Source organism: Bidens hawaiensis, unplaced genomic scaffold, assembly GCF_021521415.1.
Source record: "Bidens hawaiensis isolate Kalapana, Puna unplaced genomic scaffold, B.hawaiensis_p1.1 tig00067336_1, whole genome shotgun sequence".
NCBI lineage: Eukaryota > Viridiplantae > Streptophyta > Magnoliopsida > Asterales > Asteraceae > Bidens > Bidens hawaiensis.
In genome coordinates, this window is record NW_027501939.1 from 10824 (window position 1) to 34040 (window position 23217).

Consider the following 23217-nt stretch of genomic DNA (forward strand, 5'->3'; position numbering starts at 1 on the left):
AATTTTTGAGCGCATTCTTGCCCGTGAAATCAAGTTTTATCTTTTAACGAACCTTCCGAAAGTAATTAGTTAAACAATATCTATGTATCATATACAGACTACAAATTTTATTGTGAAAAAAATTTATTTACATAAAATAATGGAATAATAGATAAAACAATTAAAGATACAAATTCCCAGTTGTGATTGCTATGTGGACCAATCTCGTTATAAAATTGGAGTTTAATCCTATTGTTTTAACCACAAGGCCACGACACATATGGACCATTCTTCGTGAAAACTATGTTTCTTGTAGACACACATATATATATATATTGTTATTCTAATGTTTTTCTTTTATTTCCTTTTGCATACTACTTTTTCACCACATTTTTTTAATGGCTGAATGTTAACTTTTTCATCACGTAATCTTTTATTATTACTGTAGTATAATTAGGATTTTGGTGACTCTAACTCTCCTATTAGGCTTCTTGGCAGTACTGTATAGATGGAAAGTTTTTTTTGTTTTGATTCGAAAAGAACTTGACGAAAACTGATCGAAGGCCAATTATTATTATTATTTTATTTTTTTGGTTCCGGTATTGTAACAAACGTGACATAAACCGACTGAATTCGCGTAGACTCACCACGCTTTGTTTTAGTTCCACTATCGGAAAGGACGTAACGACCCATAACGAAAGTGACGGAAATCGACCGAATTCGCGTAGACTCATAGCATTTTGTTTTAGTTCCAGTATCGTAACGAAAACCGACCAAATGATGGTTTTTTAGTTCCGGTAACGTAACGACGATGACAGAAACCGACCGAATTTGCCTAAACTCGCTTCCTCAACGCCTGGGATTGACAATGGTCGGGTTTGCCAATGCTTAAGTTTTACCGACTGACATCACCCCATTGGTGATAATCAATTTTTATAATTTTTTGTTTTATTTTTGGATTGAATTCCGGTACAATAATGCACGTAACCGAAACTGACCGATTTCGCGTCGACCTACCGCGTCAACGCTTGAGGCCGACAACCCTTAGATTTTACCACCGTCCAGGTTTTACGCACTTGCCTCGGCGCAACACGTCGGGTAAAACACTAGTTCTGGTATAAATAAGAAATTTGTTGAGGCTCACAGACTAGTTAAGTTTGGTATAGGAAGCTTAGTCTCGAGCTCATTTATTAAATGAGTTTTAATTTAGGCTCAAGCTTGTTTGACTTTGACTTGTTTTAAGTTGTAAGCTATTCAATCTTGAGTGGATTACAGGTGATCATGCTTGTTCATACCCCTAGTTTATGGGAAAGAAAAACTGAAAAAGAAACAACGAATAAAAGTTTTGAATTGTTTTTACATAGAACGAGTTCGGTTGGTATCAGGTGACGACATCAAAAGTAAAGCAATAAGTTAACTCGTCCACACTCAACATACAACAAATTAACATATTTACATAAAAACGATCGTGACAAAAACCAAAAATATTCGCGCATTGTGGCCGTGACGTGGTTGTGTCGCCAAACTTCTTATTATTAATAATAATAATATCCAAGCAGGGAAATACAAACCAACAACCACACAACTTATCACTACTACATGCCAACTTGTTATATTTATTTAGGTTAATAGGCTAGTTATGTTCGGGTTATATGATTTTAAATGTGTGCGTTAAGGTTGATGTTTTATACAAATAAATAATATATATATATATGTCACGGTTATATGCTCTTATCCAAAACACCAACTCAATTAAAAAGAAAGTGACCTAATCATGTGGTATCAATCCTTTGTCGTTTTGGGTTGGTGAACCAAACACATTGATTAAAACATACCAACAACCTTGATGGTTGTACAACAAAAATCTAAAATTAAAATTATAAAATTATATCAAATTTCAATTTTCAATCATCTAATAAAGGAAAGAAACACAACCAACTTTAGCACAGCACAAATGCACAATCATGATCTAAAAATAAAAATATAAAATAACAAATTTATATCAAAACTTGAATAAATTGTTGTACTTGTGTACAAAACAACATTTTGGATAGTTCTCAATCCTCTAATTAAGGAAAGAAATATATAATGATAACCTATTTTAAAAACATAAATTTCTATATTTGTTTCATCCTAAAATTATATCAACACTCCAACTCCTGCTTTAAACTGGAATCTTCTTCCCATGATTCTACATATTCTTGATTCAAATCAAACAACAACCTTTGTTGTTGTTGTACACACGGACCCGAACTTGAATCATCCGAAACTCTTTGTGACGTTGTAGACTCATTGGAAACTATATTATCACTAGAATTTGACGCAGCATTCGGAAGATACGCACCCGAAAAGTTTATAATCCGTTCAATGTTAATCTTTTGTTCCTCTTTTAATTCATGAACAACTTCGGTGTTGTGTTTGGTGCTGCGTTTCTTCAAGTGCGTGAGCCAGGGATTCTTGATTTCGTTGTCGCTTCTTCCTGGTAATTGTGCGGCAATCGCTGACCATCTGCAAATCGATGCGAAAAATATTTAATATTTAGCGCAAAAGATTTAATATTTTAACCAATTAAATTATGATTGAAGCACCTACTTGTTTCCCATTTTCTGATGAAATAAGATGATCATATCCTCTTCTTCCTTGCTAAAATTACCACGTTTTACACTCGGTCTAAGATAATTCATCCATCTTAATCTGCAACTCTTACCGCACCTTGCTAAACCTAATAAGGAAAATTAAACATCAGATTCAGTTAAAACTTCATACTAAATCTGATCTAATTTATCACGAATTGATAATTCGACATTTGTAATTCTGATTCAGTCTTCAAACTATTAATTTCTCCTGCAATTTATACAAATCAAACGAATCTTCGGAGATTCACACAATTCAAACTACTAAATTTCCGCTTCAACCGAGACGAATCAAACAAATCTACAGAGATGCATACGGCTCAAACAAGCACGGATTCATTGAAATCAGAAGTTTGGTGACCTAATTTAGAGCGAATCGATCATAATTCTGCATTTCTACTTCGAATCGAATCTTCAAACTATCAATTCCTCTTCAATTCATATAAATCAAACAAGTCTGCAGAGATTTATACGATTCAAACTACTAATTTCTAATGCAAGTGAGACGAATCAAACAAATCTACACACTACACCGATCCATACGAATTAAACAACTACAAATTCATTCAAACATGAAGCATAGGGTGTTTGGCCAAGCTTTTGGAAACTGCTTATTTGCTAAATAAGCAGTTTCCAAAAGCTGCAAAATGGAGCGTTTCCAAATTGCTTATTTGTTTTTTCGAGCAATTTTAAAAAGCTTAGCCACACACCCTCTACGAAATACTGATGAATCAAACAAATCTACATACCACACCGATCCATATGAATTAAACAACTACAAATTCGTTCAAACATGAAACATAGGGTGTTTGACTAAGCTTTTGGAAACTGCTTATTTGAAGCAGTTTCCAAAAGCTTCAAAATGAAGCTTTTCCAAATTGCTTATTTCCTTTTCAGAAAAGCAAATAAGCAATTTTAAAAAGCTTAGCCAAACACCTCACACAAATCAAACAAATCTACATACCACACCGATCCATATGAATTAAACAACTACAAATTCATTCAAACATAGGGTGTTTGGCTAGGCTTTTAAAAACTGCTTATTTGCTCGACCAAAGCAAATAAGCAATTTCCAAGCTTTTGGAAACCTTGCTTTTTGTAAATCAAATAAGCAGTTTTCAAAAGCTTCCAAATACAGCTTTTCAAAACTGCTTATTTGCTTTCCAAAACAAATGCATTTTTGGGTCAGAAAGAAACAAAACCGTACCGGCATATTTAGGAAGTTCGCGCCAATTCCAGTGGCCATAACGTTCAATGTAATCACGTAACTTATTATCTTCTTCTTCACTCCATGCGCCTTTTTTCATGCCATTTTTGTCTATGCAAGGAGCTCTCACCATTTCCAGATCTTGCTTTGTGTTTCTCCTCTGTTTTCTCTCTCTTCAGCTACCATCATGATGAGTCCAAGTATAGGTTTGTTGGCAATCAGCATTTATTATTTTATTATTATTACTATTATTTTTATTTTATTTTATTATTTTATTACTTTTTGTTATGTTATAGTCCACTACATGTGCTATACACATTATGTTAAATTAGACCCTTTGTGTTTTATGATTTGTGAATATTGGTCCTTCGATATATAATTTGATAAGCCAACGACTTTTCACCCATAGACGGAAATTCTTCTGTAACGGCATCAATTAGTTGTTTTGGTTATTCAGCGTTCCCCCCCCCCCCCCCCATTGAGCTGATTTTAACTCTGGCAAACAGTTATGATTAATAATGAACATCGGGTTTATGCTGGTGGTCTCAAGGTTTTTCTTTTTTATCCGGGGTAGGGGTGTAAACTAGTCGAGTCTGAGTTTGACTAGGCTTGAGCTTGGCTTGTTTTGACTTACAAAGGCTAGAGCTTGCTCTATTTGTTTTGAGCATTTTTTCTAAAGTTCGAGCGCGGCTCGTGAGTTGTTTTCTTAAGCTCGGGTTTGGCTTGTTTATTATTTATTAATTAATTTATATATCTATTTATTATTTTTATACATTTCGAGAAAAGCCTTAAACGAACTTAAGCTATACTCGAACTTGTTTTGTACCTTAAACAAGCCAAAGCTCAGATCGAGCTCGGCTGTGATCTGTAAACTTAATAAATACAAGTCCGAAGGAGGCAAAAACTAATAATACACGATGCTCGGCTCGATAACTAAACAAATTTTACCTGAGGCTCAGTATCTGATCGAGCTCGAAAAAGCTTAGCTCGTTTCGAGATTTTATCAGTTTGAGCTCGTCTCCACCCCTAATCACAAGTACAGTTCATTTTTATTTTAATGGTGATATGGACACATTTTCAATCAAGATAAGGTGAGATGGAATAGTTTAACATGACTTATGCATCAATAAAAGTTGGACCACATGTAATTTTAAAGTTATGTAATATATATTAGTTTAGTGTATTCAAGGTAACATGGAAGTCTTATCTAAACTAACAGTTGCGGTCAAATTAATATGGATTTTAATCTCTATAGGGCCAAGTAAGACTACTAGGTGTAGTCTTTTCTTCTTGGAAAGTTTATGACTAAATTGAATAATGTATGCTTTAAAAGCTATAGTTTGTTGGTAAACTTTGGTACTCTAATTTAGAGGTGACCAAATAAACCGGTTTAATCGAATCGATACCGAACTGCTTTGAAATCAGTTATGTAGAAACTAGTTTAAAATCGATTCAAATCATAGGTTCAGATCCGGTTTGTAATTTTCTCCATCAAAAGTGATTCTAAACCGGTTAATTGAACCGAAACCGGCCAAAACCAGGAAAAAACCGGTCAAATCCGAACTGAAACTGATCATAACCTGGTCAAGAAACCGGTTTCAACTCGAACCGAGACCGATCATAAACTGGTTTTGACTTTTGTTGACCAAGCCGAACCGGTTTTGAGTTTAAACCAGTTTGTGCACCTCTACTTTAATTAATATTGTAGCATTTGATCTGTGATGCTAACTGATAGACTTTCAAAAAGGTCACCATCCTTCAATTATTCTCATATGAGCGCGCTTAGCTTTGAAGTTCCCTGTCTATCCTCAACCATCGTGTCCAAAACACGTTAGTGATATCAAGATGATACATCTCTTATGCCCGGTCCAGTATCTCTCATGTTGATAGAACATCCCAAATCGATGTGAAATCCGCCTAAGGTGTCACAAATAGTCCTTGGGACTCAACCATTATTTTCTCTATTGCTCAAAGAAGCTCATTGGTTTGTCAGTTTTTGCTTAGGGGAAACTTACCACAAGATAACCTATCGTTCGATTATTGCTCTCACTCAAACACGTTTAACTATATACTCATCCTTTAAAACAAAATTTTCTTATGAACTATAGCCCAATATTTCTCAAGTAGACAAAAAAGAATAAAATATAACAATCAACAACATAAGATTTATCAAAAAATAACAAATATGAATGTTAATGACCAAGCACAAACCCTTGTGATGAAAAATGTTTTTGAAAATAAATAAATAAATAAAGTAGGTAGTCCCAAGTGTAAATACAAGATTAGTAAAGGCATCCAAGTGTAACATAGCCTTAGTGGTCATGGGTTCATTATTTAATTTGAAACCAGCCAGACGGATTTTGACTTACCCAACACCTCTACTAGTCTACTCTAACCATTCATTTTAATATTTATATACCGTTTTTTGTTTCTAGAGTTGTTGAATGAAACCTTTTTAGTCTTTATTCATACCATCCTCTACCAAACTTCAATACTAATTTATTATATTATTAGTTTCAAGAACAAAACTAGTCTCTCTAGAAATATTTCAATATCATATTCGGTTCGTTTAGTTTACGATAAGTCGACAATAGGACAACTAGTCGATATTGTTTGCTATCGAATCGTGTGGACTATTGACATGTATATACGTTATATTGTGACATCTTGGACATCATGCCTTACTCGTATAGCATCATTAGTTTATCGAAATACGATTTTGAGACAACAAGACTGTTTTCAGATGAAATACCTTAAAACTGGATCTTTTTGGTCAAGTTATTTATTCAAGCAAAGAAAGGAGATCATTTACATAATATTGAATAATGTTTATGTGAGAATCTTGTTATCGATATACATATTGTTTTTCACCTTCAAAATCGAAGTTTTCAATCATGGGCAGCAATGAGCTAGATGAAGATGAGTTTAGGTGAGCATTTAATTTTTTCCTTATATACGTAAATAGTTAAATATGTTTTTTACAAAAAAAAAAAAAAAAAAAAAGAAGAAGAAGAAAGGCTAAAAGCATTGGAAATTTTGTGTTTAGTTATTATATATTTATGTTTTTGAACAAGTACAAATAAGGGGTCAATTTGAAAGAAAAAAAAAGTTCAAATTTGGATGTTATAAAATTTATAAATATGAAGGATTAAAGAATAGTCAATATACATGATTTCATTGACTTTAACCAATTATTGCTTCAGTCACGTTATGACATTAAAAGCAAATTTTTGTGTTTTGGTGTTGTACCTTTTTAACATAGGATTTTCTATTAACATATTTAGAAATTAGAATACATTCTTTGACTTTCAAAATAAAAGAATCATAAACTCCTTTTCATACAATATGTTAAACATGATATTCAAATTTGAATAAAAAATAACTAAATAAACGATTTTATGATTGTGAAAAGGCAAATATAAAAAAGTCATAACCAATTTTTAGTTATAAAAAATATCAATATTTTGAAGGAAACTTAATGTTGTTTTTCTCTCTATAAACATGCTTGTAAAACACCACTATCTATATAAGAATAAAATACTTTAATGTATTCAAAAAATTTCATTCGATATCAAGTCAAATGCATATTAAACATCCATTTCGTAAAATTGTGACAGGAAGTTGCGTATTATACATTTTTATTTTCTCAAAAGACTGAAATAAGAATAAAATACTGAGTTTTCAAACATATTTATGAACATGTTTAAGGACAAACCAATGAATGCTTGAACATTAGTCGTTTATCAACCATCATTTGTTATGTTAGGGATTATAGTTGTGACGATAGTATCAATAAGCATGCACACTTGTATAACCACACACGCACATACACGGGCATGCGACCCCCCTCTCGTTATTATTCTTGCACTTTTAATTTGTCGTGACATTGTTTATCGATGTTTGGTCCCATATTTTACTAACAAGCGGCATTAGAGCAATTGTTATTGTATTATTTAGGATCATGGTAGAAGATCCAGCAACTTAATTGATAGTCACAATTGATCAAGGATTAGATATACTATAATGCTAACACCCACACAACTCTTTTCATAATAGTATCTATTTATAGCATATTACTCACAAAATGGTCCCAGAATTTTCAACTTTAAAACATAAATGCAAAAGCGTTTTTCAAATAGTTTGAATTAACTTGTCATTGCTAAGTGAATACTTCCATTTTAATATACCAAGTACATATTATGATATTAACATAACAATCTTTCTTTATAACAAATAAAATTAAACCGATTGGTTATAATATTTAAATGTTAAAATGACACTAGGCTAGATTGGGCAAATAAACCGGTTAACCGAACCGAAAAAAATCGAACTGAAACCGATTATATAGAAACCGGTTTGGAACCGATTAAAACCGTAGTTTCAGAACCGGTTTGGAATATTCTACACCAAAACCGGTTAATTGAACCGAAACTGGGCAAAAACCGGTCTAACCCCGAACCGAAACCGATCAAAACCCGAACCATTGTAACCTGGTTAAGAAACATGTTTCAACTCGAACCGAAACCGATTATAAACCGGTTTTAACTTTTGTTGACCAAACCAACCCGGTTTCAACCAAAACCGATTTTGAGTTTTTAACTGGTTTGTGCACCTCTTGCCATACATACTATTGGACTAAATTCAATTGGAAGAAAAATTAAATTTGTTGTAATTTCTTAAAACAAACAAATTGTGAAACACAGAACCGGCGTACGAGGTCACGAGGATACATACTTGACAGCTGGACTGAAGCAAGTAATTTGTTGGTTTTGTCTTCGAACTTTTGGACCTCTCTTTCACTGTACCTTGACAATAACCCGCCTTTGTTTTTCTCATTCATTAAAACACTATTTATTTAGTTGCATATATCTCAGTTAATCATAGCACAAATAATTTGGTTTATTACTTTTTTTTAACAATTAATTGTCACACGTATACATTGATTGAACTATTGACTTTTTATTTTACGTCATAACCACTTTATCACTCCACCAAAGTTAGAAAAGCTAGACAGTTTTTTACTAACACATGTTTATGCTTATATTTAGTGAGTTTTTGTACACTTCATGTTTAACTTAAAATTTAGTTTTCAACGAGCCTGTATCCAAGATTCAGGGCGCCTCAAATGAGTATTTGAAAATAACCCTTTATATATAATAAAACTTTTATATTAAAAATGACAATAAGACGGTTAAAATAGTAATCGTAATTCCAATCTCAAATTCAATTGAATAATCTCTTAACTTATCCAATACTTGTCGGGCACATGTCAATTAATTACACTCAAGTATCGGGCATATCGTTAGCCGTTACTTCGTTTAGGTTGCTAAGAACTACCCATTAAGATTTTAAAACTAATTTCTCACCATTTCAGTTATTATATAACTTTATTATCCAAGAACAACATAAACGCAAATATAAAACTAAAAAAATCTCAATTTTAGTTTATTCAATTACCCAACAACAAATAAATATAAAAAAGTAAAATGTTTACGCGTATTATTCAGCTAAACAACCATATATATTTCAGGTATCAACCAACAATATCAGCTCTGTCTTATACTTGTGAAATATTTAAAACTAATCTCATAAGGGTCCTAATGTCCTGTACTCCTATTCTATTGTTAAACTAGTGTTCTTCCTAGCGCGTTGCGTCGGACAGGTTGATAATATCCAGACGATAATAAAACCCAAACGTTAATGCGGTAAGTCGAAGAGAATTCGATCGGCTTCGGTTACGTGTGTTATTGTACTAGAACTAAGACAAAAAATAAAACAAAAAAAATTATAAAAATTGGGGTAGACCAATGGCGTCAGTAAAACTCGATCATTAGTAAAACCCAACCGTTATCGATCTCGGATGTTGAGGCGGTGAATCTACGCAAATTCGGTCGGTTTTCGTCATGTTTGTTACGATACCGGAACTAACAAAAACAAAATCAACATTCAGTAGGTTTTCGTTACGGCACTGAAACTAAAATAAAACGTGACGAGTCTAAGCAAATTCGGTCGTTTTCCGTCACGTTCGTCACGGTATTGTAACTAAAACAAAACAATAAAAGAGAACAAAAAAACAAAATTGACATTCAGTCAGTTTTCATTACATTAAATACAAGCCGAAACTAAAACAAAACAAAAACAAAAAATACCACCAATACGGTGGCACAAAATAGCCCAACAAGAGATTTCCACTTTCCAGCACCAAACTTTTAAATTGTTTAATAATTTCAGCCCAAAATCCTTTAAAAACAAAAATAAATGTAAGCCCAAAACAATAAAATATCAACTTTTTATAAGGCACCAAACTTGGTGATTCAGAAGCAGTCTCATCTCACACTCTCACTCAACTCAATGAATGCCACCGAACACTTTAGTGACATTGAGCATGCACCCAACCACACTCCCTTACTTGACCACCTTCATCCACCACCACCAGCCTTAACACACCGCCTATACATCAAGGTCCCAACCATCATCACATTACTCTCTCTTATTTTCATTTCATCCATCATATTCATAAACCATAGCCAACATGTTTTCACTCACACTGCCACCAATTTAACACCACCGGTGCCAGAGAATTACTCATTGCATCACTCCGTAATCGATCGCCTGAAATGGGAAAGAACCGCTTTCCATTTTCAACCCGCGAAAAATTTTATTTATGGTATCTTAATGCATGGTTGATTTGGAATGTAATCTTGTAAATTTAGGGGGTGTACACGGTTCGGTGTGGTTCGGTTATTAACCAAAGTCATTGGTTAATCTATTTTATTAACCAATCAGAATTGGATTAATTCAGTTTGTCGGTTCTTGGTACGGTTTTGGTTAATTTTGGTTAATAACCAAAACCAAACTTTGGCTAAATTTTTTTATTTGAAAACGAGAAATAAAGGTGTAAATACATGAAGTGGATTTATAAAAGCTAGAAATATATGAAAATATAAATAGTTCCGTTCTATTAAGTTAATTTCGTTTAATAACCAAAACCAAACTTGGGCTTAGGGGTGCAAATGAGCCGAGCTACTCGAGATCGGCTCGTTAAAATGCTCGATCGACCCGAGCTTAATCGAGCCCGAGCCCGAGCCTAAAAGTAAGCTCGTTTAATAAATGAGCCCCAGCCCAAGCTTCACTTATCGAGCTCGAGCCGGCTCGCGAGCCTAAACGAGCCTGTCATTTATATAATTTTTTAAAATATATATTTAATAATTATTAATTAATATTTATAATGTTGCGAAAAAATAAATAAAAATAACTCAATAATATATATTATTTTATACATAAAATTATATAGAAAAAAATATATAAAAATAATTATAATTATATAAAAAAATAGTTGATATATAGTAAACGAGCCGAGCTCGAGCTTGAAAATCTACTCACGAGCCGAGCTCGAGCTTTGAGAATAGAGCTCGAAACAAGTGGAGCTCGAGCCTATCGAGCTCGGGCTCGGCTCGTTTGCACCCCTACTTGGGCTAAATTTTTTTATTAGAAAACAAGAATTTGAGGTATAAATACATGAAATAGATGTATAAAAGCTAGAAATATATGAAAATATGAACAGTTCAGTTCTGTTCAGCTAATTTTGTTTTGGTTAGCCGAGGGTATAAAAGAAACCGATAGTTGGTTTTCGGTTAATGGTTTGGTTATTGCTCACCCCTCCTTGTAATCTTGTGAAATTTGGGTTCTAATTTGTTTTTTTTTTCTTGGATTATTCCATGGAATTTAATTGTGTTGCTGGCTATTTTATTCAGATCCCAATGGTAAGTGTTATAATAACTTTTGATAATAAACTATTAAACTGATTATTCAGTTTAAACATTCAAATAATTTGACAAATTATTTGAATGCTGTGTCATAGGTCCATTGTTTCACAAGGGTTGGTACCATTTATTCAACCAATACAACCCGCATGCACCGGTATGGGGCAATATGTCATGGGGTCACTTGGTGTCCAAAGACATGCTCAACTGGTTCGAGCTTCCAGTTGCCTTAATCCCAACCGAATGGTACGACATCGAGGGTGTTTTATCAGGGTCCACCACCGTCCTTCCCAACGGCCAGATCTTTGCATTGTACACGGGAAACACTAATGATTTTTCCCAATTACAATGCAAAGCCGTACCTGCCGACATATCTGACCACTTCTTGTCGAGTGGGTCAAATATGAAGGCAACCCAATCCTCAACACTCCACAAGGGATTGGGTTGAAAGACTACCGGGACCCGTCAACAGTTTGGACAGGTCCCGATGGAAAACACAGGATGATCATGGGATCTAAACGAAACAATGCCGGACTTGTGCTCGTTTACCACACCACTGATTACACAAACTACACGTTGTTGGATGAGCCGATGCATTCGGTTCCCGATACTGATATGTGGGAATGTGTCGACTTTTACCCCGTTTCGTTAACCAATGATAGTGCCCTTGATATCGCCGCCTATGGACCGGGTATCAAACATGTGATTAAAGAAAGTTGGGAGGGACATGGTATGGATTGGTATTCAATCGAGACCTATGACGCGATAAACGATAAATGGACTCCCGATAACCCAAAACTAGACGTGGGTATCGGGTATCGGTGCGATTACGGAAGGTTCTTTGCATCCAAGAGTCTTTACGACCCGTTGATGAAAAGGCGGGTCACGTGGGGTTATATTGGCGAGTCGGATAAAGCTGCTCAGGACATCTCTAGAGGATGGGCTACTATTTATGTAAGTTAGTTTCGTATTTAGTTTCGTATTCGTACTTTTATTTTAAAGTTAATAAGTACAAAAAAGGTTCTGGTGTAAATTTTGTAACAGAATATTGGGAGAACCGTGGTACTAGATAGAAAAACCGGGACCCATTTACTTCATTGGCCGGTTGAGGAAATCGAGAGTTTGAGATACAACGGTCAAGAATTTGAAGATGTCGAGCTAGAGCCGGGTACGATCGTTCCACTAGACATAGGCACAGCTACACAGGTACAGGCGAATAATAAACATTGTTTTATGTTATTATTGTATCATATAAGGTAACATGTAATCTATGGGTCAAATATTATCTTTAGAAAATAATGACATAACATATTAACATATGGTGATTATAGTTGGATATAGTTGCTACATTTGTGGTGGATCAAGACGCATTAAACGCGATAAATGAAACTAGTTATAAATATGCTTGCACCAACAGCTCGGGTGCAGCCGAAAGGGGACGTTTGGGACCATTTGGAGTTGCGGTTCTGGCTGAGAGAACCCTTTCGGAGTTGACTCCTGTTTATTTCTACATTGCTAAAACTGCTGATGGAGTGGTCACACATTTTGTACCGATAAGCTAAGGTAACGTTTGATAATAATTTGAATTTATTAATTTTAGTCGCGAAACTGACTTGAAAGAATTACAGGTCATCGCTGGATTATGATGGTGAGAAAGTTACGTATGGGAGTACTGTCCCTATGATTGATGGTGAAGAACTCACAATGAGATTATTGGTGAGTAAAATTTTTATTATTTATAACTAGTTTTTCTACCCGGTGCATTGCGCTGGGGCAGCTGGTAAAACCCCAGCGTTGAAACATGGCGTTGGTAAAACCCGAGCGTTAGGACGATGAGTCGATGCGAATTCGGTCAGTATTGGTTGCGTTTGTTATGATACAGACACCATTGGTAAAATTTGAGCGTTATAACCCAAAAATCTAATTTGTCAAATTAACATATTAAAACATTAACATATAAGAAAACAAAATATTTAAGATGATGTTGCGTTGTCGGTCTCGAGCATTGAGGTGGTGACTTGACACGAATTCAGTCAGTTTTGATTACGTACACTACAGTACAAGAACTAAAAAACGAAAAATATAAAAATTGAGGTTGACCAACGACCAATTTGGGGGGGGGGGGATCGGTAAACTTGTGCATTGGTAAAACCTGAGCGTTGTCGGTCGGTTTCTAAACTTGGTCGGTTTCTTTCACGTTTGTTCTGGTACCAGAACTAAAACAAAAGAAATTGACTTTTAGTCGGTTTCCATTCCGTTTATTATGGTAACTGAACTTAAAAAAAATCACCGACCAATACGGTGTCACCAGCCACTTGCGGCACCAAAGTTCTTATTTATATATAGTTAAGTAATAATTTTATTGTTTATTTGAGTTTAAAACTATTTATGTTATGATAATATGTTTTTATGTAATATTGCATATATAAGGTGGATCATTCGGTAATCGAGGGGTTTGCACAAGGAGGAAGGACGGTTATAACATCAAGGGTGTATCCTACAAAGGCACTATACGAAGACGCGAAGCTCTTTTTGTTTAACAACGCGACTGGAACGAGTGTGAAGGCGTCTCTGAAGATTTGGCAAATGGCTCCTGCTCAAATTCAGTCTTACCCCTTTTAATCATCTTTCATCTTTCATATGTAAGTGAGATTAGAAGCCAAATAATTGATCATTATACAAAATTAAGACATGTTTTTTTTAAAGTGGAATAGGTTCGGCTGAACCCGTACAAACTTTTTTTTAGCGTTATATATTCGTGTATTTCGACATCGCTCCCATAGAAATTTCGACATTGAACCCGTTGAAACCTTACACCGAACCCTTAGAAACCCTGACAATGAAACTTAACCCACATTTCAATTAAAAATACTAACTTTTTTAAGCCGATAACATTAATTTTTTGCTTTTTTTATTATGTGACTTGAACCGAACCGCTTAACCGGACCAGACAGAAAAACTCAATAGGTAGTGATCGCAATCAGTCGTCCGTCCATCTAAAAATATCTTGACTACACCACTTGTGGCGCGAGGTCCATAGGGTGTCGGCTCAACTTGGGCTCGATGTATACATCTTTACTGCATTATTTTTGCAACAGTTTGTTTCCATAACTTTGTGCTTTTCTTTTAGTATTCAAGGCTCGATGTGAAAACACAGAGACAAAAGGCTAAGCTTTGAATAGGAAAAAGAGTGAAGAATCTTATAAAATAAATATGGTGAATATAAAAAATCTTGTCTCAACTAGCAAATCATGACTTCTAGCCAGGGTGTCTTCTAGTAGGTCCTCTATGTCACATAACTACTCAACTATATTGTTGCAACAAGGTTTGCCATAAATATAGATACTAGAGTAAAATTTTATATTTTAAACTACTATCTAGGATTGAACGAAAATCAGTTAAAAGCAAACACATATGGAACAAATATGTACGAGGAACGAGGATACATAATTGACAACTGGAGTTGTCGGTAAGCAGAAGTTCATGACTTTTTTTGGTTTAGTTTCGGATTTTCTAGGGACACCGCCCAATTGCTAAAACACCGGCCTATACGTCGCGTATAGACCTATACGCGGCGTATATGCCGGTGTTCCTAAAAAATCCAACCAATTTTGTCTTATTATGTTTTTTTTTATTTTTTTTCTTTGTTATTTTGTAATAATTATTATTATTATCATTATATATTAATTAATTATTTATATATTATTTAATATCCTTTCGGTGAAAAACAGTTAACACATATATATATACCAAAAATCATTGTTAAATCTGTACAAATAAAAGAAAATACGACAACTAAAACATAAAATCTACGTGAAGTCCCCTATGTCCATGTCCATGTTGTCGTCGTGGCCCACGAGCCCCCCGAACGCGTCGCCAACGTCGGCGTCATCCTCTCCCCTGCGCCTCGGCCCCGAACCGTCCGGGGCATCCACGTCGTCGCCCCGTCCGCGTCTCACGCCAGACGTGCTCGCCTCGTGGTCAAAACTGGGGGGTGGTGGCGGTGGCACGGTGTACTGCTGTCCAGACAGCTCCGCTACCCGACTGGCAACAGGCCAGTCGATCTGGCGCGACATCTGGCTCATCCGCCAGTCCGTCTGGCGCGACATCCGCTTCATCTCCAACTCTAGGGCCTCCAACCTAGCGTCGGTGGCGGGACCCAGACGCACCGCGCGATATGTGCGTGGAACGTGATGCGTCGACCCCTAACAACAAAACCACAGAAATACGTTTAATACGAAGTCTAATTAAAAGAAATGATAAAACGATAATATATTAAAACGTACCTGAGATGCGCCCGGATCCTCACGTCCGGCACCACCGTCGTCAGGATCCCGCCGCCCCCCCTCCCCCGCGTCGACAGGCTCATGTACAAGCTCCACCTCCGGTGCCGCGATCGGGGGAGGCTCGACTAAAGGCACCGGGACGTAAGGCGCACGTGCCCCCGCCCGGGCCACCAGTCGGTCCCGCGGGCCGTGAGGCCCTGGGAACGAACGCACAATGTGCATGCCGCCGCAACGCTGGCGGTCCAGCGGGCAGGGAGGGGTCAAAGTGATACGCAGGTCGTCCACCAGGTCTCCATGGCCCAGAGATATCGCAAGCTGGGTGACGTACCAGCCACCCATCAAGGACCCTCGTCCTTACCTGAACTGGTAGGCGACAAAATAGCCTGCAAACCCCCTAGCGAGGTTGCAGTGCCTGTGAGTCAGCAGACACCTCAAAAAAACAGGTCGCGTAGGCTGCAGTGATCCGCGCCCTGATTGCGACCTGCAATGGACAACGCAATCATCCTGTGTGAGGGTACCTGTGTAATATAAGATAATATAATTTATTAACAATAATAATTATATTATATTATATTATATTATATTATATTATATTATATTAAACAATAGAATACATTTTAAGAACGTACATGTGCAGCGGGTCCCTAATAGACGAGACCTTGGAACTGGTGCCCAAGGTCCTATCCCCGAAGTCGTGATCGCTGATGGCCCGCTACCATACCCGCAACTCGTCCTCCGGCATCTGGTGGATGCTCTCCGTGTATATCGGGCTGCGTACCTCCTGCGCGGTGTATAAGCCCAGAGCAACCGCGAACTCCTCCATTGGGAGACGAACGTCATGCCCGAACATGCGGAAGTAAACCTCCGACTGTGTCGTATCGGCGCCTGGCACCCTCATCTGAATCTCTGGCGTATCAGGCGCGCGGGGCCTGCAATAATATAATATAATATAATATAATATAATATAATATAATATAATATAATATAATATAATATAATATAATATAATATAATATAATATAATATAATATAATATAATATAATATAATATAAACATAACAATGTGGAGTAAACTTACGTAACGTGTATCGTGGAGTACTGAAGCATCGACTCCAGAGCGTATCCTGTCCAATGTACTCAGCCGCCCGCTGGTGCGCGTCACAGGACTCCAAAAACGACCAGGAAATAATTGTGCTGGGAAACGGGTGCATCTGGCGTAGGCGAATGTATCGTGTGTGGGCGTCCGAACCCTCAGCGAACTGCACATGAGGGTAGGTGAGTAACACGTTGTTGCCCTCAGGGGCCCGCGACCGCGGCCTCGCCCCTGGCCCTGGGCCCCGCGGCCCCGCCCCTCGCCTTGCCCGAGCGGCTCGAGCTCGTGCTCAATCTCGTCGTCCACAAACTATAATAATAAAAAATAATAATAATAATTAAAACAATAACAATTACAATAATAACAATAAATAGTAATAATAAATATTATAATAATATTTATAATAATATTTACAACAAATAATAAGAATAATTATAATAAAAATATTAATAATAACAATAAATACTAATAATAAATATTATTAATAATATTTATAACAAATAATAATAATAATATTAATAATAATAATAAATACTAGTAATAAATATTGATAATAAATTTATAATAATATTAATAATAATATTTATAATAATATTAATATTAATAATAATAATATTATTATTATTATTAAAAATAAACAGAAAAAAAAATTATATCAGACGCGACGTATAGAGCTATACGCCGCGTCTGACAGTCCAGGTAAACCGACGGCCGGACTCCGGCCGACAGTTTTATCCATCCAAACAACATAATCAACATCATCACATCATCAACAACACATATTAATCATCATGTTAACCTAATCATCATCACTAATATAATATTAAAAAATTACCTCCATATCGTGTCGTTGTCGGTGTTGGGTGAAATCTCGTTGGCTCGTTTGGTATTCCGGTCGCCGTCCGATATAGGCTCGTGTGTGGATGCTCGGTCGTTCACGCGGGAGTTTTGAAATTTGAAAATGGGCGTCTGAGCAGGCGTCTGCTGATAATATGGGGTCCTAGACGCCACATATAGGCCTATACGTGGCGTCTTAGGCCTAAGTCTGGTAGCTGAGCAGACGTCTGCTGATATAAGGGGTCCTAGACGCCACATATAGTCCTATACGTGGCGTCTTTGGCCTATTATTTTTATTTAATTATCATTATTTATTAGTATTTATTATTTATTAGTTATTAATATTAATATTAATTTGTTATTTAGTTATTATTATTTATTATTATTTTTATTATATTATTTAGTTATTAATATTAATATTAGTTTGTTATTTAATTATTGTTATTTATTATTATTAAAATTATTGTTATTTATTATTTAATATTTATTATTATTATAGACTTTTTTGTCCATTGATACCATGTCTTCTATAAGCTGTCTAGATCTACGTAAGAGGATTCCCTTCGCCAACCCTGGCGTATGTCTTCGTACTCCTTCAAACGTTGTCCGAATCGTGTTTTCCATTCGAGCGCCGCCGGTACGACGCTTCTTTCCCAATTAGGGTTTGGCCTAGGCATTGGGAAATCCCCTATTTAGTTATTAATATTAATATTAGTTTGTTATTTAATTATTGTTATTTATTATTATTAAATTATTGTTATTTATTATTTATTATTTAATATTTATTATTATTATAGACTTTTTTTGTCCATTGATACCATGTCTTCTATAAGCTGTCTAGATCTACGTTAGAGGATTCCCTTCGCCAACCCTGGCGTATGTCTTCGTACTCCTTCAAACGTTGTCCGAACCGTGTTTTCCATTCGAGCGCCGCCGGTACGGCGCTTCTTTCCCAATTAGGGTTTGGCCTAGGCATTGGGAAATCCCCTACCAGGTTTATATATATCTAGTGATCACCTCCCCAGTTAACGATGCCTATAACCTATGTATCCGGAACCAAGTCAGGACCGATTCTCAATGGGAAGTAAGATTCGGTCTGATTGCCAACTAGGTTGACTAACACACACGCGTATTTCTGAGCTGCCACGTGCCCGTGACCGGGTAAGCTGAACCAACGACTCGGCGGCGCCGATTTGACCGTGTTGTAGTACGGAAGGCTGGAATGAACCCAGCCGTACAATATGTCATCCTCTTTGTTGAACATCGCCCTTCACCACCCTTCGTTCGTTTCCAGCTCGTTCTGCATCGCCCGCCTAATATCCGGCCAAACTTTCTCATGTATCCCCAAACCCACTGCAATTGATCGAAATCCGCAGTTACCGTCTGGGCATACGTTTTTGATGTCTGCGACGAACGGGTGGGCCCAGCTAGGACGCTCCTAAACGTTTCTATCGGCGGTAGTTGCGCAGGCGAAACCCGAGGTGAGTTCCCGTAGGTCGTCCACAAGGAGTTTTAAACCGCGACGCTGACTGGGACACCAAACGATTCAGCGAGGATGGGGTGGGGTTTTCTTGGCCGGGCCCCTGTGACGAGGATGGGTTGTAGGAGCTGTGTCTAGGGAGATCTGGAGCGGGGGTGTATGCGCTGTGCCTCGGGGGATCTGGTTTTTTGGGACGCCCCCAAGGATCCTCTCTTTTTTCTGGCTCCTTCTTTTTAGATCTCCCTGGAATAGCAGACAAGAGCCTGGCGAAAAAACTTTTCTTTTGATTTGGGTCATCTATGGACGATAGCGTATTTGTGATGTCCCGTAGACCTGCTGCGTAGTCTGGCTCTTCGTTCGGCGGACAGGCTGGATCAAAATTAAGCCTCCTCCAGAACGGGTCAACAGGTGTCGTTAACTATGTATCCCTCAATCCGACAGGCACATGGCAGCCCCGAAGACAAATACAAATGGTGGTCGCATGAAGCGCCGCCGTCACGCATCTTGTGTATCAACCCATACTCGTTCACAAGTAGACCCAGAGTGTGAATCGACACCCTATTTATTAGCTTCTTCAACCGGACGTGCAGTCGATGTCCTTCCATGACCTTCGAGCGGGAGGCTTCAAAAGATTTACCGATTTCTTTCATCTGCGAGTTGACCATTTTAAGGATTTGCCTGGCAATTGTGTCGAGCGAGTTGTTGCTTCCATTGAGGTACCTTTTCAGATTTACATGCTGGCTCTCAACTCGATTCGTCGTAGTTTCACCGTAGTTTCGGCGTTCGTCGATCTAGCAGGCTACAAACTTGTGTTTGTATGGATCCAGCCAGCTCTTGCGAATGTATTGCCAGACCTCTGAAAAATAAAAGGAGACATTATTAGCACGTATGTTTAGGCTATTAAAAACTGTCAGGTGATATGAAGAACTCACCAGCTCTATCGTCCCGTATCAAATGACGCTCCATGTTGAGGCGACGGTGGTCGTACTCCTTAATCGTTAGCGACTGATACAGGACCTTCCAATAGTATGCAAAGTCCGTCCCCATTTCCGTGCTATATAGGCCCTTAAAATTTTCTCATTATATTCTCGGATATGTGCCACCTGCATAAATTTTTGGTGGCATTAGGGAAGACCGCGTCGCATGCGTTCATGAGGGCCAGGTCCGCATCAGTCAGGATCACGCGTGGCTCGATGCAGTCGTAGAGCATTTGTTTAAGTTTCTCCAGAGCCGAGCCGAAGTTCCTCTGCCGTTCCCTAATCACAAACGCGGCGGCGATACAAAACGACTGTGATGTCGAGGTCACACCGATAAACTGAACCAACGACCAGTCGTACATGTTGGTGTTGTACGTCGTGTCAACCATCAGCACCTCGGGGAACGCACGCCACATCTTATGCGACTTACTATGATAGAAGAAAATTTCCTCCGTCCTGTCGTCGGTATCACTCTCCCGAGCATAGAACGTGTAACCGTTGCCTGCGAGAAAGTTTTCCAGCGCCTGCATTGGATGAAATAAAACTTTTCTAAATATTACAAGCACGACAAGTACACATTAAAACTACAAGTGTTTTGAACTACCTTCATAGGGGTGTCGCCTAGTAGCCCATCCCTCCTAATCTTGGAGGTGTGGTTTTATATATTTTTTAATACGGGTTGCACACCGGGAAACTTTTCGCGGAGGGCTGCTTCGATTTCTTGCGGCTTCACGCCGGCCCTATGTAAACTCTCAACCATATCCAGCTGGTCGGTGTTCATTTTTTTAAAAGACGCACACCCCTCCTCGAATTCAACGGGATCGTGGTTGTGAGTCTCGTTTACCACTCGAACCCTCCAACATGCACCCCTCGAGTCGTACCTGCCCAAGATCTTAAACGGACAACATTTTTTGATGCTGCCGGTACATCTAACCGTCGCCTTTATTTTGGGTTCGCCTCCACGATTGTATGCAAGGTACACGACGTTTTTCCTTGACCGCTGGACCACAACAACAAACCCATGCTCTCGTCCTCTAACTTTTATCCATTTCTCCAGCTCCTTGCGGCTCTCAAAAATCTGAAACAGTTTTACGCTAATTCTTAAGCCGTTTATTAAATAACATACAAACAAATAATATTAACTTAAACAAAACACACGGTGTCTTACAGCATCTGTTTTATACGAAACCTTCACCTCGCGTATGTAGTCGTCATGTACCTATCTTCGTTATTTGGGTTTGGCCCGGCATAATCATTTCGCCCGTGGTGCAATGAAGACTCGGTTCCATAAAAGGGATCATTTGCTACTGGTGGCTGGTACGATGACGTAGCCTGACCTCCGTAATCCGACCAGGCGATAGATGACGGGTACGAAAGCTGTCTACCGTAATCCGACACGAAGTACTCCTACCATACATAAATTAGAAATTCAAACAATAGTGCCAGTGGTAATAATAATTATTAATAATAATAATAATAATAATAATAATAATAATAATAATGCCTATAATAATATAAAATATAACATTTTAATAATAAATAAGAATATTAAAATAATAATAAGATAACCGTATATTTACAAAAAGACTGTATAACAAAACCTGGTTCAAGTTTGGCAAGCCCGGCGAGCCAGTGTTATCATAAAACTGTTCGGGCTGGGTATCATACCCGACATACTCCTAACAAAACGTAATGCAACATGTGTTAGTAAAAAAAAACTACCAAATTCATACTTAATAAATATATAACGAAACCTGGTTCAAGTCGGGTAACCACGACGTGCCAGGCTGATCGTTAGCAGCGTAACCCGGGTCCTCCTCTGGAAATAAATGGTTAAACCAAGACTGTCTGGGTATATATAGTACAAATGTTGTATTGTTTTTCGTTGAACGATGAAACATAGTGTCCAACAACAACATTTATAATAAAGAAAGGAAAGGAGGGAAAGGAGGGGAGCCGGCCTCCAATAATTCAGCAACATCAAGACGCCACGTATAGACCTATACGTGGCGTCTAAGGTACAAGTTGACAACCTAGCCCAGCCTTTTCATGGCAGGTTGTAATCCAACTAAGACGCCACGTATAGGCCTATACGTGGCGTCTTAGTCATAAAAATACGCCCCGAATAGGTCTATACGCGACCGATAGGGGAGCTTTTCTAGAAAAACCCACCCGCTTGTCTTGTTATGTTTTTTTTTCTTTTCTTTTTTTTTTGTTATTTATAATAATTATTATTAATATTATTTTAATTATGAATAATATATTATTATTCACAATTCGGCAAAGCGTGTTCGGTAGCAGGCCTTATATGGGAAAATTGACATTGCAAAACGACCCTTCAATTTATTGGCTGCTATCGTTATGGACATCTTGAATTAGTTACGGTGATTACCTTGGGAAAAACTGACAGTGCCAAACGAACCCTTTCTTGGATGCTCTCGGTATCGGCACCGCAAATCCACCTCTTCAATATCTTCAAACTCCAACGCTCTTGACCTTTGGCCACCACCAGAAACCGTAGTTGTGTTCACTCAAACACATATCAGTCATCACTAAGCTTAAGCTTAGGCTTGTTATTAGTTTTATTTTTAGTTATGGGTATTCTAAGTTGGTCATGTTGCGTATATTAAAGAATTATCGGCTTTTATATATACGTATACATATATAGTATATGTGCGTTATAAGAATTCATTGCGTCGAGATAACCAGCACCAGATCGAGACACTAGTTTGATGAGTTTCAATCTCTCGAATCCGCGGTATACGTTAACGAAAGCGAGAACGTGAGCCCATATTTTGGACAGATAAGTGGAAATTCGGTCATTGCTCCAGCTCAACGAGCACCAGACTGAGATATTAGCCGGGACCTACCTGAACCGGTTGACACGTATGCTGACGTGGATTTAGGCTCCGTGCTGGCGCTGATATTAACACGTTTGCATAATACACAATGAAAGCACAAA

At 37.5% G+C, this 23217-nt stretch overlaps 1 protein-coding gene and 1 pseudogene across 2 annotated transcripts; one reads left to right on the forward strand and one right to left on the reverse strand.

Moving 5' to 3' along the window:
• Nucleotides 1-2085: 2085 nt before the first annotated feature.
• On the reverse strand, nucleotides 2086-3962 carry LOC143604934 (transcription factor MYB4-like). Its single transcript, XM_077081251.1, has 3 exons — nucleotides 3820-3962; nucleotides 2572-2701; nucleotides 2086-2487 (listed from the first exon to the last, which is right to left on the reverse strand). Exons 1-3 carry the CDS (start codon nucleotides 3950-3952, stop codon nucleotides 2124-2126), a joined length of 627 nt encoding a protein of 208 aa, XP_076937366.1. The 5' UTR covers nucleotides 3953-3962; the 3' UTR covers nucleotides 2086-2123.
• A 6166-nt stretch (nucleotides 3963-10128) lies between these two features.
• On the forward strand, nucleotides 10129-14204 carry LOC143604927 (beta-fructofuranosidase, soluble isoenzyme I-like; annotated as a pseudogene). Its single transcript, XR_013148389.1, has 7 exons — nucleotides 10129-10486; nucleotides 11574-11582; nucleotides 11681-12536; nucleotides 12627-12788; nucleotides 12914-13145; nucleotides 13211-13298; nucleotides 14013-14204. The product of XR_013148389.1 is annotated as a beta-fructofuranosidase, soluble isoenzyme I-like (transcript).
• The last annotated feature ends 9013 nt before the right edge of the window (nucleotides 14205-23217 follow it).

What these genes read in the sequence shown, in the direction of transcription:
- LOC143604934 (XM_077081251.1), bottom strand. Translation starts at nt 3,952, where the DNA reads ATGGTGAGAGCTCCTTGCATAGACAAAAATGGCATGAAAAAAGGCGCA. An exon ending in CGAACTTCCTAAATATGCCG is followed by an intron (nt 2,702 to 3,819) that starts GTACGGTTTTGT and finishes TTTCCTTATTAG; the next exon opens with GTTTAGCAAGGTGCGGTAAG. An exon ending in CATCAGAAAATGGGAAACAA is followed by an intron (nt 2,488 to 2,571) that starts GTAGGTGCTTCA and finishes ATCGATTTGCAG; the next exon opens with ATGGTCAGCGATTGCCGCAC.